Genomic DNA, 15,559 nt, shown 5'->3' on the forward strand with positions numbered 1-15,559 from the left:
ACAGTTGCCATGGATTTCCTCAGTTATATAAGTATTCCTAACATGTTGAAATGCCTCATCATTTGTGGAGACATTAATGCCCACAACCTTTCGTGAGTGATTAAACCAGAAAATAAAGCTGGTAAGTTTATTGAGCATATGACTTCAAATAATAATGAATTAGGTGTTGCTACCCCTCCTAACATGAATACATATTTCAACCCCAAAAGTACCAGCTTTTCTACAATTGACCAAAAAACTGTTTCATTAAATATTCTAAGTAAAATTTATATAAATAAAATTGATAGTGTGTTTACTGACCCCATTGCCGTGTTCTGCTCCCTAAACAAACTCGCTGACATCTTGCTCCACTCCTTAAAATATATTGACACTGAAGCAAATTGGTCTATGTTCCAAAATAAGCCAAATGATGAAATTACAAGTTTCACCCAAAATTCATGCATTTCAAACACAACAGCTGATACACATGCTGAAGTTTTGGCATCTTTACTAATAAATACAGCTAATCATGCTATCCCCAGGACAACGCCCAGAAAAACCTTCCCTAAACATATTCCCAAAGCATGGTGGACAAATGAGTGCCAAAATAAACGGAGAACAAAAAAGGCAGCTAGGTGAACATTCTTAAAATAACCTTCACCTAATACATATTTTAAAAAATTACAAGCAGAATCTAATCTAAAAAGGACCATAATAAATGCCAAATATAATTACTGGAATAATTTTGTAAATAATCTCTCCAGAGAAACATATGAGCCAAGTATACAAAAAATCATAAGCCACATCTGTGGGAAAAAGACTTCCTCCAACCCACACCTCTATGAACTTATACATAATAATAACCACTATGACAATAATAATGAAAAGGCTAAGCTATTTGTCACTCATTTTGTTAATAAGCTAACATCAAACAATTGTAGCAAAATACCCCCAATTCCTCTGAACCCAAGTTACCAACCTCGCCCAGGATCCGAGTATATAACCAGCCCATTTTCAATCCAGGAAATGAACAATGCAATACATCATATTAGGACCAAGACTAGCCGCAGCTATGACAATACACACCCTACATGGATAAAGAATCTCCCCCCTTCATACAAACAGGAACTTCTAAATTGTTATAATCATGCTTGGGCTTCATCTATGTTCCCCAATATCTGGAAATGTTCGTCCCTCTTACCAATTATTTGACAAAAAACTACGTTTTCTAAAGAGTTAAAGAGGCTGAGTCACAAGTTCGAACCTTAAAACGTACAGGGATTAGGAGGTGCAGTTGGGGGGCTGCCGCCCCCCAAACCCCCGCTTCCGTATATGAAAGGGGCTGTGCCCTCCTCAACGCCTCGCTCTTTACGCTAAAGTTTGACTTTCTCACAACTTTTTTTAAACAATAAAAACTTTAGCGTAAAGAGCGAGGCGTTGAGGAGGGCACAGCCCCCCAACTGCACCTCCTAATCCCTGTACGTTTTAAGGTTCGAACTTGTGACTCAGGCTCTTTAACTCTTTAGAAAACGTAGTTTTTTCAAATAATTTCTGCACGTTTTTGTACAGTTTATTACTTATAATTACTTGACTAACTGTTAGCTGATCTTTTCAGGAGTTAAAGATGGGGGGCTGCCGCCTCCTAAACCCCCCGCTTTTGAAGATTCTTATGTTAAGGCTTTTAATTCCTGAATACTCAAATCAAATGCACAGTAAGATTTTTATCAGCCGCCCCAGGCCCCATGTTATCAAAGCAGTGGAGACTTAGGCTACCTGTAACCTGAAGGCCGACTGTGATATTCTTCTGGAGACGCCTGTTGAGCCGAAGGATTTAATAGATTGGATTTAAAAAAGAAACTGAGTTTCTTTTTTAAACTTTAAATTAAATATATAAAAAAATTTCTCTGACGGGGAATCGAACTCGGATCTTCCGCCTGACAGTCAGGAATAGCGACCACTGTACCACAGAGACATTACATTATTTTTATTCTGTGACATGTATTTTTGACGCAAGCAAATCCCTAAAAACCTTGATTTTTGGTTCTCGGAACATAGAAAAGTAATGATCAGCTTGAGCTGAAATATAAAGGATGTGTTCTCAGACGCAAAGTCAACTTGTCATAGGAATTTCTATCTGATCGGATGGTGGTAAAGGGGGGCTGGAGTGGGAAAAATTAACAAGGGCTCTTACAGGAAAACGAGGTTTTTTGTAAATATAAATTCGGGAGATAATTTTTTCGGTCTGAAAATATCAAAAGGCCCTAACAGGTCGGATTCCGCTTCGAATGAGTCCTCATTCACCCGGATCCGTTGCCAACTGTGGCCTGTAGGCGTGGCTGATAAAAAAAAGAGAAATGAACATTTAGTGGCTATATTTGATTTTTGGAAAACAGGGAAGAAGTGATCGGATTGAGCTGAAATTTCGAGGATAAGCTCCCGGGCCCTAGGAAAGCTTAACCTCTAAATTTCAGCCCAATCGGACAACGTTAAAGGGGGGTTGTGGTCGGAGGGTCGAAACTTTGGCCCACTTTTAACCATGAAGATAAAGTCGAAGGGGGGTGAAATTTTGCACGTTTCTTAGCTGGAGCTTGGGCTACAAAATGCGATCACCGCTGTCTCTCTGCGACCGCTAGGACCGGAAATCGCTTAACATTGTCGTGGGTCGCCTCTTTATAGAGGCACAAGTGTGCCTCCTTGATCCTAAAGAAAAATAAACCCAAAAATAACCCAGAGTCCTATAGGCCCATAATGATTACTCCTGTGATGGGGAAAATAATGGAGAAAATGATCTATTACCGACGTCTCTGGTTTGTTGAAAAAAATAATATGATTCCTGACACTCAAACTGGCTTCAGGAAACTGGCTTCAGGAAATGCAATAAATGAATCATTCTCAAAAAATAATGTCCTAGTTGCAGCTTTCCTAGATTTGGAAGGGGCATATGACAAAGTGAACCACCAAATCCTTTTAATTAAACTTGCAAACCTTGGACTACCTCCCAAGCTAGTATCTTTTATAAAATCTTTCATAGAATTGCGAAGTTTCATTGTTTGTGTAGGCCCAGCCTCTTCACTCCAAAATATAATAACACAAGGTCTTCTCCAGGGAGCATTCCTCAGCTGCCTCCTTTTTGCCCTGTATATCTGGGACATGAATCTCCCCTCCACGAATCTACAATATGCTGATGATCTGGTACTATAGTACACAGTCAAAGCTGCAAAAGTCACTTTTCCAATTTGAAAATATTTTCTCAACATTCAGATTTACCCATTGCACCTACCAAGTCAAAATAATAACCCAATTTCACCGAAAGCGAAATCATGTTAATGCAAGACTAACTCTAAATGGAACAACTATTCCAGAAGATAATCATATTAATTACCAAGGACTCATGCTTGACCAAAAACTTAACTTCCACCTCCACATTTCAAACACAATAAAAAAATGCTATAGAAAAACAATTATACTAAAAAGACTCCTTTCTACACCCTGGGGCTGTAAGGAGATAACCTTACTCCAGTTTTATAAATCACATATAAGACCCCATATTGACATGGGCTTATCATCTATGGTTCCCGTGCAAAGACCCAGAAGCAAGAAAATGAAATAATACCAAACGATATAATACATCTCATATTTGGTCTGAGGAAACCCACAACCACCAAGTTTCTGCTTATGGAGAGTGGATTAACAACAATAAGGGAGTGACGTAGCTTTCTCTTGACAAAACATCTTACAGAAATTGAATCAAATAGTTCACACACCCTGCATAATTGGTTAAGAAATCCAGCCATGTATAGAGGCATTGCAGATGAGTATACCAATATTCAGAAGAAGTTCCCTGTACCCACAAAGTCTATTGCACCTACTTTCCCCCAATCCCCTCCATGGAATTGGTCAATCCCCATAATAAATACTGATTTCTCAAACTGGAACTAAAGCTTTAACCCCCATTGCTTTTGTCGGAAAAAATTTGCTGAACTTAAAATACAATCACTTATAAAAACCATTTCCGAATATTTGCTAATGGGTCTGAAATGAATGAGAAGGTAGCAAGTGGTGCCTTCCTTCCTCACCTGAAAATTGCAATGGGTGAGAAATTTTATAATAATGCATCTATAATGTCTGCAGAGTTAAATGCCATAATCATGGCAATAGAACACCTAATGGAAAATAAACCCTTGATTGCTAATTCAAATAATATTATAGTTTATTCTGACTCTTTATCAAGCCTTGAGTTGCTGTCTTCAGCTCCTCAGTATAAACTGGATATTGACACTTATCATTATCTTAGTATTATAGATAATCTTGCTTCAAGTGGCATAAGAACTTATCTTCAGTACATTCCTAGCCACTCTGGCATAAGTGGTAATCATCAGGTTGATGAAATAGCAAAAAATGCTATAAATATTGACCAGCCAAGTGGGAGACCAATCCCAATTAGAGATATTTACCGATGGAGGCTATCAGATATTAATTTTAATAAGATTAATCCTTTCCCCCTTTCCCAATAAGTATTTTTCTAAAATTTATCATCAAATTCGTTCTGGAGCAAATGGACTAAATTTTCTTGCATTCTCATATCAGTTTCCTAATTCAAGTGGTTCAGTTCCTCTGTCCCCTTTCTGCAAGTATCGTATCTTGAATGGTTACACGACTGACTGCTTTCTATTTGAATGTAATGTACTAGAACCTGCATAATATACTCAATCAAATAATCTGTTTAAGTGGTTTAATTACTGAAACATCTAAATATCAGTAAACAGCCCTGCTGACTAAACCCACATATCGCACACGGAATTCGCCATCTATCTTTATATATTCGAACTCTTTGAGTCGAAAGATCTTTTGATAGATATCTGAGAATATCTAATAAATAAGAGACAGCCAAGCCAGTAGATCTGTAGCCCACAGAGTGAAGCAAAAGGAAAAGAGCTAAATAGTATCAACTGAAAAGCCCGCCTGCTGTGAAATAGAAGAAGCCTGAAAAAAATTGAGTCTGAAATGAAAATCAACAGGTTTAAAAATTAAGATGTTCTGTTGTATGTATCAGCTTCCTTGTGACACGCAGGAATTGAAATAGAAAACCTCTAATCTACAGACAGTCAAAAATTGACTAAATTTTTTAATTTAGTCTTTTATATATATATATATATATATATATATATATATATATATATATATATATATATATATATATATATATATATATATATATATATATATATATATATATATATATATATATATATATATATATATATATATATATATATATATATATATATATATATATATATATATATATATATATATATGTTGCTATTTATTTCCAATAGACTGTTTTCACGCTTTAAATCTCGTGGACTTAAAGCGTGTAAAAAACATGGCACCGAAAAAACATGGTTTAGGAGTGATAACGTATATTGCAATGCCGGGTTTACTTGTAAATATGGTTGAAGACAGGAGAAGGGGATGAAATTCTCCCCTTAAGGTGGAAATGTTAAAAAAAAATTTGACCCGAGAAATGTTGCCTGTGAGTAAAACACAAGACCGATCTACCGTAAAATTTAAGCATATTCAAAATTTTTTCCAATGGCTTGGTTGTCAATTAAAAAAATTAAATTGAAAGTTAAGTAAGAACTAAGAAAAATGAAGTCTTAAGAATTAAAAAAAAATTTAATAGAAAGTGAATTTTTGGCTGCATTAAATAAAGTCTATGCCTATTCTGAGGAGTCTTTAAAAATTCAAAAGATCAAATTACCAATTAAACAAAAATAAATTAAACTGGAGTCTTAAAAATTAAAACAAGACTTGATAAAAAGCGATTTTTTGGTTGCATTAAATACAACCCATGCCTATTCTGAGGAGCATCTAAAATTCCAATCCATGCAATGAAACTAAATGTTTAATAAAATTTAAAAATGAATAAAAATTAAGTTTTAAAAATTTTAAGAATTTTAATAAAAAGTGAATATTTTGGTTGCATTAAATAAAACCCATGCCTGTTCTCAGGAGTATCTAAAATTCAAATCCATGCAATTAAACTAAATGTTTAATAAAATTGAAAAATTAATGAAAATTAAGTCTTAAAAATTATAAAAAATTTGATGAAAAGTGAATATTTTAGTTGCATTAAATAAAACCCGTGCCTATGCTGAGGAGTCTTTAAAAATTAGTTTGTTTGCTAATCAACCCTTCAAATGTTTTTTTCTCATTTTCTTAGTCGAAAAATGTAAACACAGACCCCTAATTAAATCTAAACACCCTTATTAGAGTTTAAGTAAAATCTAAAAATTTTAGACACGTTTAAAATTTTAGAAAACCCGTAAGTAATAATAATAATAATAATAATTTTATTTCAACCCTTCATACAAATACATATAAATGCTCGAAGGACTTATAAAAACAAAGGAAAAAAAATAACGAAAAGATCACAACACTAAAAAACAAAATTAAAATGTGTTAACTATGGAAGAATGAAAACAAACGGAACAAAAACGAGGACGTTAATACCCAGGACTAGTCAATTATAAGTTGTGGATTGTTCTATTTTAACTTTTGAAACGGGCATACAACTCACTCTTTGCATAACTTTACTCAAAAATATAGTACTTCTGCAAAACATAAGAGTTTCAGAACCATATGGGAATTCCCAATGAATATTTGCAATACCGACAAAAAATTGAACGAATTTGATTACGTTCGGTTTTTAGTATGGAACGATTCGATCCAATAGTAACCGAAACTGTAAAAAAGGAATTTTGATACCAATAGATACATCAAAAGAATTGATTTCTTAGGCTGATTCCAAATATATAAAGTTCATTAAGTTTAGTCTTACCCATCAAAAGCTATGAGCCTGAGAAATTTGCCATATTTTCAAAAAAGGAAGGAAAAACCCTCAATAAGTTAAGCGATCTTAATGAAAATCACACTATAAAATTCAGCATATCTGAGAATCCTGCCGTGGAGGTGTCAAGTTCCTATCTACAAAATTGTGTAATTTTTTTTTTTGTCAAAAGAAAGATCACAGTGTGTGTTTATTATTTTTTTTTTTAGGCTTTTTTTTATGATTGTATGCAACTAATGGTCCGAAAAGATTGGGAAACGGCTCATTCGAACGGAAATGAATAGTTCTTATGCTCTTTTTGAATGACCAAAAACATTGGAGGGCAACTAGCCCCCCTCCTACATCCCATTTTTTTCCCAAAAATATCCGATAAATGTTTTGAGATAGCTGGGGATGATTGATTTTGAGCATATTTTCCGATCAAAGATTTGGTAATTAATAGTTGAAAGATCCACTAGCTATAACTCTGGGGATAACATAGCCCCCAGAGTTCCTGTAGAAAAGTCTGGAAGCTGTGCAATTTTCCCACTGTTAATATATAGTATTTGTTATTGGGAAATATAAAGCAATTTCTAGGAGGAAATTTTTCACGCAGAGAATTTCCCAAGGGCAGGAAAGTTTCTGGGTTGTTGAAATTAATCTTGGTGGGATGTTCCAAAGTGGTGGGAGGGTAACCAGACCCCCATCCATGCCCATAGATTGACGTAACATACACAGTCCCTGGGCCATGGATGGTAAGTTGTTCAAGTTACCCATTGGTTTTATATAAGGTGAATTGCTGGGAATACTGGGCATCTTTGATCCCGGGTCTTGGGTTAAAAGTAAATTATTCTTTTTAGGGTATTAATGTGAAACTTTCGGTAAATTAGGGTATTAATAAGAACTTTCAGAAAATGTTGAGTTAAATGTCGGAAAAAAATCGAAGTACACTATATACAGGATGGTTGTCAAAAGGGCGTATCAGCAATACATATTGAATCTCTGAGTATATAAAATTGAAACCACCATGGCATGTTGAGGGGGATATTGAAGAGTAAATAGAGGGCAACCAGCTTTCTTGCTGTTTTGCTGATAAAAATTTAACAAAGTCATTTGGTTCAGAATAGTTAAATGGTATATCATTATTCCTCCTGGGTTAGTCCGGGTGCGTCTGAAAAGGCTAAAGGTATTGAGGTGAATTTTTCGGGAATGATGAGGGCTATGTTGACTTAAATCAAAAGACACAATATGCATCCAGAATATACAAAAATCATATCTGCAATATCTTTGGATGAGGTAAGGGTATTAGCTGAGAACTTTCAAGGTCACTACCACTGCAACTACAATTGTGGCCGAAACTGCAGCTACTCGTGACTTCTACTGCGACTGTTTTTGACTGCGACTAAGGTTACTCGTGGCAGTGACTACTTCTCATTTCGACTACGACTATTTGTGACTGCGACTACTCTCTATTGTGACTGCAACTACTGTTAACTGCGACTGTGAATGCAGCTGCTTGCTACTGTGACTAATTTTACTTGTGACTACTTTAAGGAAATTTTAAAGGAATGTTGAATAAAATCAAAACACACTGTGTTTATTCTAATTGTCAAAAGAGCGTATCACCAATATCTTTGGGACGGCTTAGAGCATTAAGATGAAACTTTCATAACACGGTCAGGGGTATGCTCAAAAGCGATCGGAGGGCTACCAGTCTCTTACGAATTTGCCTTATTTAAATGCCCCCTGTTCACTATTTATTGAAAATTTGAAATGGTCTAAAGGTTTAATGAGTATGCGTGTGCCTCCGGGATTACCAAGCCCCCCCCCCCCACAGTCTCTGGGCATGAGTTGTAATTTATACAATTTGCCCATTGCTTGTAAACAAGTCCCTTATTGGGAAAGCGGGAATAATTGATTTAGGGTGTGTCTGAAAAAGCTAAGGGTGTCAACGCAAGGAAACTTCAGGAGGGTTTGGAGGGATGTTAAACTAAATTAAAAGACACTCCATCCAGGATGGCAATGAGAGGAATATGCAATATCTTAGGAACAGCATAGGGTGTTAACTTGAAACTGTCAGGACCACTTATGCTACTTCTGTAACTGCCACTGCGACTGTGGCTATGACTACTTACGACTACCTGCAAGTCTGACAGCTCCAAAGGTTTATTAACTTGAAACTGTCAGGACCACTTATGCTACTTCTGTAACTGCCACTGCGACTGTGGCTATGACTACTTACGACTACCTGCAAGTCTGACAGCTCCAAAGGTTTATTAACTTGAAACTGTCACGACCACTTATGCTACTTCTGTAACGGCCACTGCGACTGTGGCTATGACTACTTACGACTACCTGCAAGTCTGACAGCTCCAAAGGCTTATTAACTTGAAACTGTCAGGACCACTTATGCTACTTCTGTAACTGCCACTGCGACTGTGGCTATGACTACTTACGACTACCTGCAAGTCTGACAGCTCCAAAGGTTTATTAACTTGAAACTGTCAGTACCACTTATGCTACTTCTGTAACTGCCACTGCGACTGTGGCTATGACTGCTTACAACTACCTGCAAGTCTGACAGCTCCAAAGGTTTATTAACTTGAAACTGTCAGGACCACTTATGCTACTTCTGTAACTGCCACTGCGACTGTGGCTATGACTTCTCGCAACTACCTGCAAGTCTGACAGCTCCAAAGGTTTATTAACTTGAAACTGTCAGGACCACTTATGCTACTTCTGTAACTGCCACTATAAGGAAATTTTAAAGGAATGTTGAATAAAATCAAAACACACTGTGTTTATTCTAATTGTCAAAAGAGCGTATCACCAATATCTCTGGGACGGCTTAGAGCATTAAGATGAAACTTTCATAACACGGTCAGGGGTATGCTCAAAAGCGATCGGAGGGCTACCAGTCTCTTACGAATTTGCCTTATTTAAATGCCCCCTGTTCACTATTTATTGAAAATTTGAAATAGTCTAAAGGTTTAATGAGTATGCGTGTGCCTCCAGGATTGCCAAGCCCCCCCTCCCCCACAGTCTCTGGGCATGAGTTGTAATTTATACAATTTGCCCATTGCTTGTAAACAAGACCTTTATTGGGAAAGCGGGAATAATTGATTTACGGTGTGTCTGAAAAAGCTAAGGGTGTTAACGCAAGGAAACTTCAGGAGGGTTTGGAGGGATGTTAAACTAAATTAAAAGACACTCCATCCAGGATGGCAATGAGAGGAATATGCAATATCTTAGGAACAGCATAGGGTGTTAACTTGAAACTGTCAGGACCACTTATGCTACTTCTGTAACTGCCACTGCGACTGTGGCTATGCGTACTTACGACTACCTGCAAGTCTGACAGCTCCAAAGGTTTATTAACTTGAAACTGTCAGGACCGCTTATGCTACTTCTGTAACTGCCACTGCGACTGTGGCTATGACTACTTACGACTACCTGCAAGTCTGACAGCTCCAAAGGTTTATTAACTTGAAACTGTCACGACCAATTATGCTACTTCTGTAACGGCCACTGCGACTGTGGCTATGACTACTTACGACTACCTGCAAGTCTGACAGCTCCAAAGGCTTATTAACTTGAAACTGTCAGGACCACTTATGCTACTTCTGTAACTGCCACTGCGACTGTGGTTATGACTACTTACGACTACCTGCAAGTCTGACAGCTCCAAAGGCTTATTAACTTGAAACTGTCAGGGCCGTTTATGCTACTTCTGTAACGGCCACTGCAACTGTGCCTATGAGTACTTACGACTACCTGCAAGTCTGACAGCTCCAAAGGTTTATTAACTTGAAACTATCAGGACCACTTATGCCACTTCTGTAACTGCCACTGTGACTGTGGCTATGACTACTCGCGACTACCTGCAAGTCTGACAGCTCCAAAGGTTTATTAACTTGAAACTGTCAGGACCACTTATGCTACTTCTGTAACTGCCACTGCGACTGTGGCTATGACTACTCGCGACTACCTGCAAGTCTGACAGCTCCAAAGGTTTATTAACTTGAAACTGTCAGGACCACTTATGCTACTTCTGTAACTGCGACTGTGGCTATGACTGCTTACAACTACCTGCAAGTCTGACAGCTCCAAAGGTTTATTAACTTGAAACTGTCAGGACCACTTATGCTACTTCTGTAACTGCCACTGCGACTGTGGCTATGACTACTCGCGACTACCTGCAAGTCTGACAGCTTCAAAAGTTTATTAACTTGAAACTGTCAGAGCCATTTCTATCACTTCTACTACTACTGCTAATACTGCTGTTACAACTGTAACTGCAACTGTGACTGCAACTACTTGCGACTATTTCGAGGAAGTTTTAAGGGGAGGGGGGTTATTGAATACAATTGAATATTACTATAGACATATTGATTGTCAAAAGGGCTCATCAACAATGTATCAGGAATGGAAGGGGGTATTTAGTTGAAAATTTCAGGAAGTTGAACAGTGATAGGGGGGCAGAAGGTTTCTTGTCGTTCTTAAATACCCCCCTTAACACTGGTTAAAATTATGAAATATTTACTTTGTTCAAAATGTTCAAAAGATGTAATAACTATGCCTCTGATGATGCCAATTCCCTCACAATCTCTGGGGAAAGGTTTGTAAATTATGCGGAGTTCCCATTTCACCTTAATCGTCGCTGAGTTTGCACTAAAAACTCTCCGTCAAATGCGATCAAAACCTTTTGGAGAATTATAGGACAATTGTGAGGAGATTGAAGAAAATCATTCAAACTCAGCGGTGTTAATCTACGGAAATCGGGAGAGGGGCACAAAATATATTTCTCAAAATCAAGGAGAGCGACAATTCAGATGTTTTTTTCTTTTTTTTTCAAGGAAAATTCCATAAACAGCCCTTTTTCAATGAAAATACAAAAAAGGTATTTAATTTTTTTTGGGGGGGGGGAAGTAAATAACCTGACTACCCCTTGATCTACGGTAGGCTATTGTTTTTCTAAGACAAGTAGCTGGTTTTTTCAGGCAGGGAAAAACTTTCTTCTAGTAAGTCTGAACTTGTCATTAGACGCTTGGGCCATCCAAATATCAGATTAAAGTTGGTGCTTTTTTTGAAAATGATACCCAATTTGGTCACCCTTGAAGGATGGAAAGACAAGCCTTGTCAGGAAATATGCCATAGCAGAATCGAATTCCAGTCTCGTGGAAAATTGATCTGCCATGTGAAAAACCGCGGAAAGTCTCCTTGAGTTCGTAACACATAAGAAGAGGTTTATACGTAAGCCTCTTCACAGAGGTTTACAAGAAAAGGCTGTAGAAATACGCCATAGCAGAATCAAGCCATTTAATTTTTATGGAAAATCGATCTGCCATTCGAAGAACCGCGGAAGTCCCCTTGTGTTTGTAGCACACAAGGATAGGTTCATACGTAAACCTCTTGACAGATGTTTACTTATATGGGCTGTAAAATTAGTAGATGCTTCTCGTAAATTTTAAGCTGGAAACGTTCCTTGCTTTAAAGTACAGATTTTTAAAGTGCAGTATTTTCAAATTACTCTGTTTTTTAGGTTACGGCAGGCTTCTATCGAATCTATTTCAAGACAAATTCCTCCCTCATGCCCGTATAAGCAGTTGTCTTCATTCATTGAACATTGGAACTTTACAGTAAGTTTTTTTCGCTGACTTAATAAGACGATTAATTATTATTCATTGCACGTGACAATTATAGTAAACAGTTAATTAAATAATTTTTATTAATAACTCCACAAATTAAATAAAAAATTTAATAAAATAAAAAGTAGCCACTATTCATTTAAATTAATACAAAAATTAAATTAAATTAATTAATATGTTCATTTAATAATTTAATAAATTGCAATTCTTTTTTATAATAATTACTTAATTAAATAAATTGATTAATTGTTTTTATTAATTAATCATTATTACTAAGTTTGCAGTATTTATTATGCTCCACAATGCTTTTTTCTTCTTAGTCTTCATAAGCTAGGCCTGAAGACTTTTGCCCGTTCTATATTATAGTCACACTTGTCATTAAATTCAAAATTGTGCACGACTCCAGTGCTAATTATGTGCGCCCTTCGTGTTGAATGTTGGTTGTGTTGAACGCCGTTCGTTCAACAAAATTATAGTCAAAAATATTATAGTCACACTTGTCATTAAATTCAAAATTACGCACGACTCCAGTGCTAATTATGTGCGCCCTTCGTGTTGAATGTTGGTTGTGTTGAACGCCGTTCTTTCAACACAATTATAGTCACAAATATTATAGTCACACTTGTCATTAAATTCAAAATTATGCACGACTCCAGTGCTAATTATATGTGCCCTTCGTGTTGAATGTTGGTTGTGTTGAACACCGTTCGTTCAACACAATTATAGTCACAAATATTATAGTCACACTAGTCATTAAATTCAAAATTACTCACGACTCCAGTGCTAATTATGTGCGCCCTTCGTGTTGAATGTTGGTTGTGTTGAACGCCGTTCGTTCAACAAAATTATAGTCACAAATATTATAGTCAAACTTGTAATTAAATTCAAAATTAACCACGACTCCAGTGCTAATTATATGCGCCCTTCGTGTTGAATGTTGGTTGTGTTGAACGCCGTTCGTTCAACACAAATATAGACACAAATATTATAGTCACACTTGTCATTAAATACAAAATTAAGCACTACTCCAGTGCTAATTATGTGCGCCCTTCGTGTTGAATGTTGGTTGTGTTGAACGCCGTTCGTTCAACACAACTATAGTCACAAATATTATAGTCACACTTTTGTCATTAAATACAAAATTATGCACGACTCCAGAGCTAATTATGTGCTCCCGTCGTGTTGAATGTTGGTTGTTTTGAACGCCGTTCGTTCAACACAACTATAGTCACAAATATTATAGTCACACCTTTCATTAAATTCAAAATTATGCACGACTCCAGTGCTAATTATGTGCGCCCTTCGTGTTGAATGTTGGTTGTGTTGAACGCCGTTCTTTCAACACAACTATAGTCACAAATATTATAGTCACACTTGTCATTAAATTCAAAATTAAGCACGACTCCAGTGCTAATTATTTGTGCCCTTCGTGTTGAATGTTGGTTGTGTTGAACGCCGTTCGTTCAACACAATTATAGTCACAGTATTATAGTCACACTTGTAATTAAATTCAAAATTACGCACGACTCCAGTGCTAATTATGTGCGCCCTTCGTGTTGAATGTTGGTTGTGTTGAACGCCGTTCGTTCAACACATGTATAGTAACAAATATTATAGTCACACTTGTCATTAAATTCAAAATTAACCACGACTCCAGTGCTAATTATATTCGCCCTTCGTGTTGAATGTTGGTTGTGTTGAACGCCGTTCGTTCAACACAACTATAGTCACAAATATTATAGTCACACTTGTCATTAAATACAAAATTAGGCACGACTCCAGTGCTAATTATGTGCGCCCTTCGTGTTGAATGTTGGTTGTGTTGAACGCCGTTCGTTCAACACAACTATAGTCACAAATATTATAGTCACACTGTTGTCATTAAATACAAAATTATGCACGACTCCAGTGCTAATTATGTGCACCCTTCGTGTTGAATGTTGGTTGTGTTGAACGCCGTTCGTTCAACACAACTATAGTCAAAAATATTATAGTCACACTTGTCATTAAATACAAAATTATGCACGACTCCAGTGCTAATTATTTGCGCCCTTCGTGTTGAATGTTGGTTGTGTTGAACGCCGTTCGTTCAACACAACTATAGTCACAAATATTATAGTCACACTTGTCATTAAATACAAAATTATGCACGACTCCAGTGCTAATTATATGCGCCCTTCGTGTTGAATGTTGGTTGTGTTGTTCGTTCAACCCAATTATAGTCACAAATATTATAGTCACACTTGTCATTAAATTCAAAATTATGCGCGACTCCAGTGCTAATTATGTGCGCCCTTCGTGTTGAATGTTGGTGGTGTTGAACGCCGTTCGTTCAACACAACTATAGTCACAAATATAATAGTCACACTGGTCATTAAATACAAAATTATGCACGACTCCAGTGCTAATTATATGCGCCCTTCGTGTTGAATGTTGGTTGTGTTGTTCGTTCAACCCAATTATAGTCCCAAATATTATAGTCACACTTGTCATTAAATTCAAAATTACGCGCGACTCCAGTGCTAATTATGTGCGCCCTTCGTGTTGAATGTTGGTTGTGTTGAACGCCGTTCGTTCAACACAACTATAGTCACAAATATTATAGTCACACTTGTCATTAAATACAAAATTAGGCACGACTCCAGTGCTAATTATTTGCGCCCTTCGTGTTGAATGTTTGTTGTGTTGAACGCCGTTCGTTCAACACAACTATAGTCACAAATATTATAGTCACACTGTGTCATTAAATACAAAATTATGCACGACTCCAGTGCTAATTATGTGCACCCTTCGTGTTGAATGTTGGTTGTGTTGAACGCCGTTCGTTCAACACAACTATAGTCACAAATATTATAGTCACACTGTGTCATTAAATTCAAAATTGAGAACGACTCCAGTGCTAATTATATGTGCCCTTCGTGTTGAATGTTGGTTGTGTTGAACACCGTTCGTTCAACACAACTATAGTCACAAATATTATAGTCACACTTGTCAGTAAATTCAAAATTACGCACGACTCCAGTGCTAATTATGTGCGCCCTTCGTGTTGAATGTTGGTTGTGTTGAACGCCGTTCGTTCAACACAACTATAGTCACAAAT

The 15,559-nt window shown here is 36.8% G+C and overlaps 1 protein-coding gene across 3 annotated transcripts in view; it reads left to right on the plus strand.

Annotated features, from left to right (window-relative positions):
- The window catches only part of LOC148945408 (uncharacterized), a 98,350-nt gene that overhangs the window by 62,419 nt on the left and 20,372 nt on the right, over positions 1–15,559 (plus strand). For all 3 annotated transcript variants that reach the window (XM_089098662.1, XM_089098661.1, XM_089098664.1), the window contains one exon: positions 12,354–12,450. In XM_089098662.1, coding sequence (XP_088954788.1) covers positions 12,354–12,450 — 97 coding nt within the window. The remainder of the gene's footprint in view (positions 1–12,353; positions 12,451–15,559) is intronic.

This window comes from Artemia sp. Qi Xiang Cuo, chromosome 13 (assembly GCF_049724085.1).
Source record: "Artemia sp. Qi Xiang Cuo chromosome 13, ASM4972408v1, whole genome shotgun sequence".
Lineage (NCBI taxonomy): Eukaryota > Metazoa > Arthropoda > Branchiopoda > Anostraca > Artemiidae > Artemia > Artemia sp. Qi Xiang Cuo.